This window comes from Hyla sarda, chromosome 5 (genome assembly GCF_029499605.1).
Source record: "Hyla sarda isolate aHylSar1 chromosome 5, aHylSar1.hap1, whole genome shotgun sequence".
NCBI classification, from domain to species: Eukaryota; Metazoa; Chordata; class Amphibia; order Anura; family Hylidae; genus Hyla; species Hyla sarda.
The window spans coordinates 175,273,743-175,287,015 of record NC_079193.1 but is presented as its reverse complement, the minus strand read 5'-3'; the positions used below and the strand labels follow the sequence as shown (position 1 = coordinate 175,287,015).

Sequence of the window (13,273 nt, the reverse complement as noted above, 5' to 3'; positions counted from 1 at the left end):
CGCCCGTGTTAGAGTACGGCGCATGCGCCACTTACTGTGTACTCCCAGAGGCGGCGTTCCCCTCGGCTTCTTACTTTCAAAGATGGCTGCAGCAGTGAAGCCAAGGGGTACGCCGTACACTAACACGGGCGAAGGAGCAGTGAGGGGGGTAATGAATATTGATGAGTCGGGCGGAGCGGCCGCCCAGCGAAGATGACGTCAGCGTGCCCCAAGCTTGGATCGGAGCTCCGCCCAAGCCGAATCTGGACAATGTGAGTACCGTTTTAATCAGCATCACCCGCACTACAAGTCTGTGTGCCAGGTTTAGTGCGGGTGATACTACTAACATTTGACTCCGCTCCCAAGTTTGACCCAAAGCCAAACCGGTGAGAGACACGGCAGGTCCTCACACGTTGAGGTGTTACATTCAACCATGCATGTATCAGTATATAGTGAAGAGTCAGGAAAGTTGTAGAATATATGTGGCTAGTAAGGTAATATGCCCTTTTTAAACTGAAATAATTCCAGATACCCCTCAAAAAAACTTTTTAAAAACAGAGGATATTTTATTATACGAATCAAAAACATATACATTCCTTATACTTCTGTAAAAATTATTGTAGACTTCATCGTACATAGCCTGAACATTTTCTCTTTAGAAATTTTCCAGACACTCTTCTTACAAGCTAAATATTTGGATCTCCAAGCACAATAACACCACAGCTATAAACAGTGGTACTGCTTTTTTCATGTTGTATCCATAGACAGTGTTATGTGGAATGGTGAACAGAGAATGAATACTGAGTATGAATATCTAGTATGAAAATATATCTTTAATAAATAATACTAATTCTTACCCTTTACTGTTCTCTTATGAAATGTTGTACAATGGAAGTACATACCAGCTCTTTAGCCAAAACTCTCAGCCGGGAACCAGGGGCAAAGATCATGGTAAAAAGTCTATATAGGGTTATTTATAGTGACACTCTATTTCTAGGTGTGAAATTGCTTTATGGATCTTAAAGCAGTCCTCTAAACTGCTGCTCAATAGTTAAAGTGTTACTATCATAAAAAGAAAAAAAAAAAACTTTGGCTTGTAACACAGACATGTCAAAAGTTTTGATTGGTTGGGTACACTTTGCTGAGACCCGATTTCGAGACATAGCCAGGAAATAGGTATGTAGCTTTGCGCTTCACCAACCCCCCCCCATGACAAGTCAGAAATTTGCACTGGAGAAAAGAACAGTGGAACCCTAACATTATTGTAAAAGTTGCCCCAGTATCACCGTTTAATAACTGTTGTCTGTTTTGCAAAACAATAGTAATCTGATTTAGTATACGGCGGTGGTAAATGAATAATAGACCCTCTAAAGATGTTGAGATTTAAGCAGTGAACTGCCCAGTAAACTGTAAACGTAAAGAAGGTGCAAATTGAATAAGCACTCCATTTTTTTTTTGCCAATATAATGCACACTCTCCATCACTAGTCCCACAGTGCCATTTGTTTCATTTCATCACAACTGCAACCATGCATTTAATTTCTGTAACTGGGTCATGTAATCACAAGTCTAACCTACAGAAAAATCAGTTTTTCATGTGTCAGGGAAAGTGGTATTTCCTGGGTTTAGCTGACTTCCCGGAAACTTCCAGACCTATCCCCACCATTTCTATCTTTATACTGCTGCTATCTCTATAGGATCACAATATATATTTAATAGTTGCATTTTTGCAGTTTTTCCATTAGATTTTTCCAAAATCGTGGCAAAAATGGGGCTATTTACTGCAATTGTGAAAATTGCAATTATTCCTATGATTATGGAAAATTGCAGCAAAAACTTGCGATAGATAGATCCCCAGGTGATTACGTGTTCATAGGATTCATGGGAAATGTAGGCAGCATAAATAAATAATTTCTGTTCTAAAATAAAAATTTGTATGCCTGAAAACCCATTCCTGCCACATCAGCTACAACAGGTGGGCAGAAGGCATAATACATTATTCTCTAATAATAGCCTATGCTGCACTATATAGGTTTCTTAAAGAGATGTTGCAGCATTACTTCTAAGCAAGTGAGCAGTGCTGAGCGGATGAAGAGCACTAAGTATAGCATAGATGACAAAATGATGCTGTAATAGTCTCCGCAGAGACATCATGACGGGACACGTGTGCCTGACTGTTCAGTGAGTGTAATCCGTGCCAGCTACATATGTATGTTGTTTATAGTAGACTCATCCTCATTTCTCTTTTTACTTATTTAGAAGAGGAAATGATTTACTCAATTGGTGACCATTAGTCTTAGATATTTTTTAGAGGAATACAACCACTTTTCGGTATGTAACTTTTGTAGTTATCAGAGTGTTTGTCTAGTCTGATGCTTTACTTTCAATGCCTCAAAGTTTTTTGTTTTGAATACCATGCAAAATACAATAAGAGTATAAAAAAAGGTATAAAAGGGTGGTATTGCAAGGTATATGACCGGTACAACTCATGAGGTACAGTCATGGCCGTAAATGTTGGCACCCCTGAAATTTCTCACAGGATTGCTGTAACACATGTTTTGCTATACACATGTTTATTCCCTTTGTGTGTATTGGAACTAAACCAAAAAAGGGAGGAGAAAAAGCAAATTGGACATTAGTGATGTCGCGAACATAACATTTTTGAACTTCTGCAAATGTTTGCGAACTGGCGAACCGCCATTGACTTCAATGGGCAGGCGGATTTTAAAACCCACAGGGACTCTTTCTGGCCACAATAGTGATTTAAAAGTTTTTTCAAGGGGACTAATACCTGGACTGTGGCGTGCTGGAGGGGGATCCATGGCAAAAACTCCCATGGAAAATTACATAGTTGATGCAGAGTCTGGTTTTAATCCATAAAGGGCATAAATCATCTATTATTCCTAAATTATCTGGAATAACGTGCTTTAGCCCCCTTTAGGCAGCACATAGAGCCCCCCTTTAGGCATCACATAGTTAGATCCCCCCTTTAGGCAGCACATAGATTCCCCCATATTAGGCAGCACATAGTTAGAGCCCCCTTTAGGCAGCACATAGGTAGAGCCTCCTTTTAGGCAGCACATAGAGCCCCCTTTAGGCAGAATATAGTTAGATCCCCCTTTAGGCATCACATAGTTAGATCCCCCCCTTTAGGCAGCACATAGATTCCCCCATGTTAGGCAGCACATAGTTAGAGCCCCCCTTTAGGCAGTACTGGTTTTATTTCACAGCCAAAAAAGTTTTTTTTAAAATTTTATTTGAACAACTGTCACACCAAATGTGATTTGCACTAGTGTGACAATGAGCAAAAAAGGTTGCCAGCGGAGTTCCCCTTTTAAGCAGAGGTCCCCAACCTGGGTGCCCCCAGCAGTTGCAAGACACACGGACTGAACTTATAGCCCTTTTAATACTGTAGTTAGTTGCTTGAAGGAACTTAAGTTTTACACCGGAGTACCCCTTTTAACCAGCGGTTCCCTCCCAACCATGGTGCCTCCAGCTGTTGCAAGACACACGGACTGAACTTATAGCCCTTTTAATACTGTAGTTAGTTGCTTGAAGGAACTTAAGTTTTACACTGGAGTATCCCTTTTAACCAGCAGTTCCCTCCCGAGCAGGGTGCCTCCAGCTGTTGCAAGACACACGGACTGAACTTATATCCCTTTTAATACTGTAGTTAGTTGCTTGAAGGAACTTAAGTTTTACACTGGAGTACCCCTTTTAACCAGCGGTTCCCTCCCAACCAGGGTGCCTCCAGCTGTTGCAAGACACACGGACTGATATTTGAGCCCTAAAAAGGGCTTTTTTGGGTGCTGTCCTTAAAACAGATGTTAGACTAGTGCTTTAGGAGTAAAGTGGACCCTGAATACACCACCTAGCAGCAACCTAGCTATCGCTTTCCCTATTACAGCAGGAGCAGCTTCTCTGTCCCTCCACTTTCTAAGCCTGCAGCATGCCGAATTAAGGTAAAATGGCGTCCGTGCAGGAGGTAGGAGGGTCTGGAAGGGAAGGACTGCTGCTGATTGGCTGTAATGTGTCTGCTGAATCACAGGGTCAAAGTTTACCACAATGTTAAAGTATAGGGGGCAAATCGAACTTCACATATGTTCTCCCGGCGATGCGAACGCGGACATGCTAAGTTCGCCGGGAACTGTTCGCCAGCGAACAAATCGCGACATCTCTATTGGACATAATGTCACATCAAACTCCAAAAATGGGTGGACAAAACTATTGGCACCCTTTCAAAATTGTGGAAAAATAAGATTGTTTCAAGCATGTGATGCTCCTTTAAACTCACCTGGGGCATGTAACAGGTGTGGGCAATATAAAAATCACACCTGAAAGCAGATAAAACGGAGAGAAGTTCACTTAATCTTTGCATTGTGTGTCTGTGTGCCACACAAAGCAAGTCCATCTCCAGAGATCTAGATTTGCCTTTGTCCACAGTGCACAACATTATCAAGAAGTTGGCAACCCATGGCACTGTAGCTAATCTCCCTGGGTGTGGACAGAAGAGAAAAATTGATGAAAGGTGTTAACGCAGGATAGTCCGAATGGTGGATAAGCAGCCCCAAACAAGTTCCAAAGATATTCAAGCTGTCCTGCAGCCTCAGGGAGCATCAGTGTCAGTGCAAACTATGCGTCGACATTTAAATGAAATGAAACGCTATGGCAGGAGACCCAGGAGGTCCCCACTGCTGACACAGAGACATAAAAAAGCAAAACTACATTTTGCCAAAATGAACTTGAGTAAGCCAAAATTCTTCTGGGAAAACATCTTGTAGACAGATGAGACCAAGATAGAGCTTTCTGGTAAAGCACATCATTCTGCTGTTTACCAAAAATGAGGCCTACAAAGAAAAGAACACAGTACCTACAGTGAAATATGGTGGAGGTTCAATGATGTTTTGGGGTTGTTTTGCTGCCTCTGGCACTGGGTGCCTTGAATGGGTGCAAGGCATCATGAAATCTGAGGATTACCAATGGATTTTGGGTCGCACTGTACAGCCCAATGTCAGAAAGCTGGGTTTGCGTCCGAGATCTTAGGTTTTCCAGCAGGACAATATACGTCAAAAAGCACCCAGAAATGGATGGCAACAAAGCGCTGGAGAGTTCTGAAGTGGCCAGAAATGAGGCTAGATCCAAATCCCATTGAACACCTGTGGAGAGAACATAAAATTGCTGTTGGGAAAAGGCACCTTCCAATAAGAGAGACCTGAAGCAGTTTGCAAAGGAAGAGTGGTCCAACATGCCTTCTGAGAGGTGTAAGAAGCTTATTGATGGTTATAGGAAGCGACTGATTTCAGTTATTTTTTCCAAAGGAGCAAAAGGGTGCCAATAATTTTGTTCAGACCATTTTTGGAGTTTGGTGTGACATTATGTCCAATTTGCTTTTTTCCTCCCTTTTTGGTTTAGTTCCAATACACACAAAGGGAATAAACATGTGTATAGCAAAACATGTGTTACTGCAATCATTTTCTGTGAGAAATACTTAATTTTCTTGAAAAATTTCAGGGGTGCCAACATTTACGGCCATGACTGTAGACAGAAAAGCTACCGAATACTAATGCTAGATACAAGCCACCTTGGTGGCCTTCATAGAATGGATCGTATTCTTAATAAATTATTTAAATAGGCTTTATATATGGGATAAAATGTTCTTTGTTTGGTATGTAGTAATGTGTACCAGGTAGTTAGACATGAATAGATTTACTTTGACTAAGGACAGGGAGTAGTTGGAAATATATTAGTTATCTACCATGTGCATGCCATTGTTTTCTGTGCAATGTTTATACTGTTTTTAATGTAGTCACAAGAAAGGTGCTGCTCAATAGTGAATTTTTGATCTTGGCAACTTTTGTCCAGATTGTGTTGGCAAGACACAAAGGGGGAGATTTATCAAAACCTGTCCAGAGGAAAAGTTGCCTAGTTGCCCATAGCAACCAATCAGCTCACCTCTTTCATTTATAACAAGGCCTCTGCAAAATTTAAGAAGCAATTTGGTTGCTATGGGCAACTTTTCCTTTGCACAGGATTTGATAAATATTAGTCAAAGTATCTCCAAAACTGAAAGATCTAATTGGGTGCTCCTTGTATGCAGTGGTTAGTACCTGACAAAAGCTTTCCAAGGAAGGATCACCAGTGAAGAAGTGACAGGTTCATGGGGCTTTCTAGGCTCACTAATGCACAAGGGGAGTGAACACTATCTGATCCCACAGAAAAATTTGACTTCTTGCTGTAATAGGTGACAATACATAGTCCACCACTGAAGGCATCTACAACGGGTAGGCGAGAATCAGATTTGGATTATACAGCAATGGAAGGAAGTGGCCTAGTTTGATGAATTATGTTTTTTTTTTTTTTACATCATGCAGGTGGCTGGGTACATGTGCATCATAAAATTGTGCTGAATGAAGCATTATTCTTCCCATAAAACACAGATGTGAACACAGCCTAACTCATAAATGAATTAGGTAGATGCATTTAGAGAAACGGCTTCCTGTTTCTGGTATGATGGACAACAAAAATTCTATCATAAAAATAAACTATATTGGCTTTTAAAAACTATCATATGTTAGCTAATAGTTAACAGTGCATTATTTGTAATATAGATCATTTAATTCTTTATAGTACATAATATATTTTATGCTGAGAAACCAGCTACTATATAAAGGTATTGTGGTTTGGTAATCTAAGAGATATGCAAAATTTAAACATCCTTTTGTAAATCCTTCCATAGCTGCCACAAGAATACTGTAAGAAACCCTGTATATGACAGATACTGCAAATTAAACACAATATTAATACCATTTTAAGCTTTTAAACAATTACATTATTCTTGGAACGTGATTAATAACCACCAAATTAGTTTCTCCAATACCATCCGATTCTGCAAAATCTGCTAGATTAACATATAACATATTGCCTGTTGTTCCAGCAGAAAGTGACATAAAATGTCAAGCATGAGAGAGCACAAAATCTTCATATATTCTCTGTCAGATCGAAAGGTTAACAATTGCAGCCTTATGGGGTTCCCATTAGCAGATAGAAGGTTAATGCAACAATCAGAAGAAGGCAAAAAGGAGAGGAGAAGGTCTGGTAGGCTGCCGAAGGCATGAAAATATCTTCATATCGGTAAATGCTGACTACATTCTCTGAAACCGGTGGCGAGTCAATATCATGCCGCGTTATTGAGCCTGGAAAATTATAGAAATATTTTTTAATATTAGTAATAATAATAATCAGATTTTTTTATATAGCGCCAACATATTCTGAAGTACAACATAATGGGTACATGTACAAACTAAATCACAGAGTAACAATTTAAACAAGTGGTGAAGGGTCCGGCTTAATAAAAGCTTACAATCTAGAAGGAAGTATGTTTGTTTTTTACAAATATCTTGCCAGAAATAAAGTACTTAAAAAGGGGATAGCTATCTGATTGCAGGGGCCCCCTGTAATCTAAAGAACAGGGACTTGAGTGTCCCACTAGACAGGAGCCATTGTCGTAAGTGCGTAACAGCCACTCCATTTATTCTCTACACGAGGTGTCTACGACAACTGAGTACAGCATTCAGTGGCTCCCATAGAGAATAAATGGAACAGTGGTGCGCACTGACAAGAGAGCGGTGTCCTTAAGGTCATTATAGTATAGTTGGCGGGCAACAGTATCAAAGCCTGTAGAGAGAACCATGAGAATCTACAAAGAGGAGCTGTTGAAGCATTTAGCCATCAAAAGATTATTTGATACTTAAATGAGCACTGTCATTTGCCAAACCTTTTAATATAATGTAGATAATATCAATAGATGTGTACTTGTAATATACATTGGTTAAAAAATGTGTATATTTTTGAGTGACAAAATGCTGTCTTGCTTCCGCAGCTATTGCCTGTCTGTCTCATCTGGGACAAAATACAGGAAGTGAGGGCAGGACAAGAAGGGCTCTGTGCAGGCTCCTGGCTTGTCAATCAGCCTGCTGTGTGAGCCGAAGGCATTTCACAGAGCCCTGTTTGTCTTCAGTGCTTGTCTGCCCACACTTCCTGTATTTTGTCTCTGCACAGAGACACACAGGCAATAGCTGCAGGGACAGCATTTTTTTACCAAAAAATATACACATTTTTCAACCAATATATATTAAAAATATACATATTATGATATTATCTACAATATATAAAAAGTTTTGGCAAATTACAGTTCCGAATTAAGAAATCTACTTGTAAAGGGTCAAGAATAAAATTGTGTAGACCAAAAGTTTCATAAATTTCAAAATAAAAGAGATTAGGGAAGGGTTGGTGGTCAGCAACATAGGTCAAGAGATAATTTTAGTAATGGATTATTTGAAAGATCAGGAAAAGATACCAAAAGTAAGAGAAAGCAGGGGGGGCGTGGCCTGGCGGTTGAGATGAGCGGTCGCACACTGTAGGTGCTCCCGCCTAGAGCCTGCATTTTACCTATCCTGAACTGAATCCTGGAGTCTCTGACCCCACTAACCCGACTCAGGACCAGAACGATGGCTCCTAAACTGGATCCTGTTAAAAACAAGGATAAATCTGCGGTGGAGAAGCTGCGGGATTATGCCCGCGCGGTGAAGCAAGATGGCGTTGGCGGGCAGGGCCGCATGGTCAGGCGGAGGATTTCGGAGGAGCGAGAGGGCCTATTAAGAGAGGAGGACTCTGCTACCCCTGAGCTGACCCTTCAGGAGGTGAGCGATATCCTCCAGCTGGCGATCCAGTCATGCCGGACCTCCCTTACGGGCAAGATGGAGGTCAGGGTGGATGTTGGTCCTCCGGCAGGACCTGCAGAATCTCCGGGATCGAGTGGGGGAGACGGAGACTCGCATCTCCACGTTAGAGGACACGGTACAGCCCTTACCTTCCTCCCTGCGAGCGGTGCAGGAGCAGCTGGAGTCGGCCCGCCAGAAGAACGACGATCTTGAGAACCGGCTGCGCCGGAACAATATCCGGGTGATTGGCCTCCCGGAGCGAGTGGAGGGCCAGATTCCGGGGGCCTTTGTGGAATCCTGGATAAGGGAGCTCTTGCCGGATGCTCCCTTCTCGACTGCCTACGCTGTGGAGAGGGCGCATCGTGTGCCGTCGAAGCCGCCTGCACCTGGTGCCCCTCCTCGCCCGCTACTAGCGAGGTTCCTTAACTGCAATGGCCGGGACCTTATTCTCCGCTCTGCCCGGCGGCTGCCGGAAATAACGATCCAGAATGCTAAGGTGTCCATCTTCCCGGACTTCTCCTCTGACCTCCAGCGCAAGAGGGCCTCTTTCACTTCAGTCAAGGCACGGTTGCATGAGAGGGGGGTGCCGTACTCCATGGCGTACCCTGCCCGACTTCGGGTTGTGGATGGGGACCGGGCGATTTTCTTTGCCACCCCCTAAAGATGTTGACGACTGGCTGAGCAGACGGCGGTGATTCTGCTTCTCCCGGAGGACCCTGGATGCATGGCCTGCCTGCTGTGGGGGACTGCCGTGGTGTACCGGGTTGTGTCCCTCCTCTCTCTTCCTTGCCCACCCTGGTGCCCCTGCTGTGATCAAGGTACTGTGTTCCCTTGATGATACCCCTACTTGGACCATGTCCCCCCCTTTCCGGCCTGTCCCGTGACCTGCTTCCCCTACCTTCCTCCCCCCCCCCCGGTCACCGTCACCCCTGGACTTTCCGAGTTTGCCCTCACGGGACTGTCGCTGGACGTCCACGCGGATTATGTATGGTCCTGATGGGACTGTCAAGTCTCCCCTCCAGTCCCCACTTCCTGCTGGACTCCCCGTGCCGGGGCCTCTCCCTTCCTTGCCCACCCTGGTGCCCCTGCTGTGCTCAAGATACTGTGTCCCCTTGCTGATACCCCCACTTGGATCATGTCCCCCCCCCTTTCCCGCCTGTCCCATGACCTGCTTTCCCTCCCCCCCCTCCCCCCCCCCACGCGGGCTATGTATGGTCCTGATGGGACTGCCAAGTCTCCCCTCCAGTCCCCCCTTCCTGCTGGACTCCCCGTGCCTGGGCCCCCCAACTTCCCTCCCCTCCGCCCCTACCTGTCCTTTGGTGCGGGCCTCGGCCAGGACTCATGCCTGCTCTGACCCCTACTGATGCCTTGTCCCCTGCTGAGTCCTTCCTGGTCAGCTGTGGGGTGGAGGTCTTGTTGGACGCCCTGCTGGCGGGGTGGCCTGGGCTACTTATTTACAGTTGTTTTTCTTCACTCTGTGATATATTTTGTACCCCTCCTGATATTGCTCTGTCTCCAGTTTAATCTCACCTGTCCCTTTCTGCTTCCCTTGGTTCTTTCCCTCTCCCGTGGAGTCTTCCCTTAGTCTCCTCTCCCTTTCTTCTGCGTCTCTGGTACTCTGTCCTTTCCCTTCTCTCCTTTCTTCCTCCCCCCCCCCCTTCTTTTTCCCTCCCCACCCCCCCTTTCCCCCCCTCCCCGGCCATTGTTTCCTCTTCCTCACATCTTCTCCTCCTGTGCTTTTGTATCCCCTGTTCCCCCCCCTTTTTTTTCTTTCTTTTATTCCCCCATGTCTCCGCCTGGCCCTCCTGTCCCTCCTCTCTTCCTTGTGCTACTGCACTGCGTATATTTCAGAGGTTCTCATTTCTCCCATGTTTGAGCAGGCTCTCCCCACTAGATGAAGCTGTTGCTCTATTAATGCTTACTCTGATGTGGATATGTTTGCTTTCATTGTTTTGTTTTGTGTTTGTCCCCCGGGTTTGGGGAGGGGGGGCTGCCCTTTCCAGATTGTGCATTATCTGTGGAGTATACCTTGTATTGTTTTCGCCTCTTACCACCTTGGTGCTCTTCCTGTTTTCTTGGACCCATGCATGTTTGATCTGTTGCTGTGGATGATTGATGTTTGTGCTGTATCTTTGTGTCCCCTGCTTGGCTATTGTGTACACCCTCTTTTGCCATGGCGGATCTTATAGTAATGTCGTGGAATATACGGGGGGCTCGTGCCCCACGTAAACGCACAATGGTTTTTGCCCATATTAGGAAGTTCCGCCCCCATGTGATAGCATTACAGGAGACTCATCTCACCCCCAGTTTACAAAACCCTGGGTACAATGGTCTCACCACTCCTTTCATACGTCTTTTTCTAGGGGTGTCTCACTTTTGATTGCCAGGTCAGTGAAGTGGGATCCTGTTACAGTACGTAGGGACTCGCAGGGTCGTTATATTTTTGTTTATGCCTACATTAATAATGTACCTTATGTGTTACTGTTTATATATAATCCCCCGCCGGCTTCTATGGAGGTGTTGCATAGTGCTGTCGCTTTCGCTGCTGGATACCCTTCTGCACGTGTACTATGTATGGGCGATTTTAATATGGTGCCAGATTTGGCGCTGAATCGTCATAGTACCAGAGGGGTTCCATTGGGAAGTGAGATCACTCCTCTTTCCATGTTGGTGGACGAAGTTGGATGGGTGGATATTTTTAGGGTCCGTCATCCTCATGTTAGACAATTCTCATGTCATACCCTGGGCCGAAATGCGCTGTCCAGAATCGACCTTGCCTATGGCAACTCACTTCTTATGTCTCAGGTTTTGGTGGTTTCGTATGAACCGCGTGCTATATCTGACCATTCTCCATTACTGCTGGACATCCGCATGGCCGATTCTGGTACACCGCATAGATGGAAAATCCACCCTTTCTGGCTGGACCAGATTGGCCCCAATGGCCGTGTCCCGGACCAGCTTCAGGTGTTCCTTCAAGCCAATGTTCCTGGAGGTTCTCCTGTGCTGGTGTGGAAAACTATGAAGGTGTACCTGTGGGGATGCCCGCGTTCCACGATTTATTTTATTAAGAAGTCTGCATCTAGGCAGGAGGAGGAACTGGCCAGTTCCTGCGCCACTCTGGAGGCCAGATATGTGGCGGACCCATCCGAGGTTAATAAGGTGGCTTGGCTACGCGAGGGACGGCAATATATGCTGCATCTTCACGAGAAGGCCAGTAGGAAATTATTTTTTACTAAGCAATTCTACTTCGAACACGGCAATCAGTCCAGTAAACTGTTAGCCCACATAGTACGGCAGAATTCTTCCGCTGCCCAGGTCCTTAGAATCAAAGCCCCGGATGGGTCCGTGTTGCTGAGAGTGGAGGAAATGGCGCAATGTTTTTCTGCTTTTTATGCTAACCTCTATTCTTCACAGGTTCAATATGATGATGCAGAGCTAGCTTCTTACCTGGACGGCATTGAATTCCCTGTTTTATCTGATAGCGATAGGGATATGTTGGACGCCCCTCTCACGCTATTGGAAGTGCAGGACACAGTGGCTGATATGACTAAGGGCAAATCTCCGGGGCCGGATGGCCTCCCCTTGGAGGTTTACCTTCGGTACTCGATGATTCTCCTTCCCCCCCTGCTGGCCATGTTTAACAAGGCGTTTACGGACGCTGTTTTACCTGACTCTATGTATGAGGCGACCATAGTTGTCCTCTTGAAGCCTGATGAGGATCCTTTAGAGAGTGGCTCCTATCGGCCTATTTCATTGCTAAATTTGGATTATAAAATTCTCACAAAAGTTTTAGCTAATCGGTTGAATCGGGTGGTCTTGTCCATCATACATCCAGACCAGACTGGTTTCATGCCAGGCAAGTCCACGTCGGACAATATTCGTAGAGTTCAAACTGCCGTCCAGGTGGGAGGTGCTCTGGGAGGAGACTGGGCCTTAGCGTCGTTGGATGCCGCCAAGGCATTTGACTCAGTGGAGTGGGGGTACTTGCAAGAAGTGCTCTCTAGGTTCGGTTTTGGTCCTGCCTTCCGGAAGTGGGTTTCTCTCCTCTACCGGTGTCCGCGGGCTCAGGTCCTGGTTAACGGTACTTGCTCTCGCCCGTTTCCCTTAGACAGGGGTACGCGTCAGGGGTGCCCTCTGTCCCCGCTCCTGTTTGCGGTGGCGGTGGAGCCCCTTGCACTGCGTATCCGCCAGGACTCTGGCTTCCGTGGTATGTCAGTGGGGGATAGGGAGGAACGCATAGGTCTGTACGCAGACGATATGGTGCTCTTTCTCTCGGACCCGATATCGATGCTACCATATGCTATGGCCTTGATGGATAGGTTCGGATTTTACTGTGGACTTTCTATTAACTGGTCTAAGTCCGCTGTTATGCCCCTTTTAAATAAAGATTGGCCCCCCTTTTGTGTGGCCTTCCGGTGGTCACAGAGTTTAAGTACTTGGGGATCTTCATCCACAGAGACCCTGCTCGTGACCTTTCGTCTAACATCCTCTCATTGATCCCATATGTTAAATCCAAATTTAGAGTCTGGGCTACGCTGCCGCTATCTGTTACTGGGCGCGTTAACCTTATTAAAC

At 45.2% G+C, this 13,273-nt stretch overlaps 1 protein-coding gene and 1 long non-coding RNA gene across 3 annotated transcripts in view; one reads left to right on the top strand and one right to left on the bottom strand.

Annotated features, from left to right (window-relative positions):
* The window catches only part of LOC130273648 (uncharacterized), a 56,368-nt gene that overhangs the window by 27,397 nt on the left and 15,698 nt on the right, over positions 1 to 13,273 (top strand). The gene's annotated exons all lie outside the window — the stretch shown is intronic.
* Positions 522 to 13,273, bottom strand: part of FRRS1L (ferric chelate reductase 1 like) — a 37,657-nt gene continuing 24,905 nt past the window's right edge. For both annotated transcript variants that reach the window (XM_056520803.1, XM_056520802.1), the window contains exon 6: positions 522 to 7,171. In XM_056520803.1, coding sequence (XP_056376778.1) covers positions 6,999 to 7,171 — 173 coding nt within the window. In that variant the 3' untranslated portion in view covers positions 522 to 6,998. The remainder of the gene's footprint in view (positions 7,172 to 13,273) is intronic.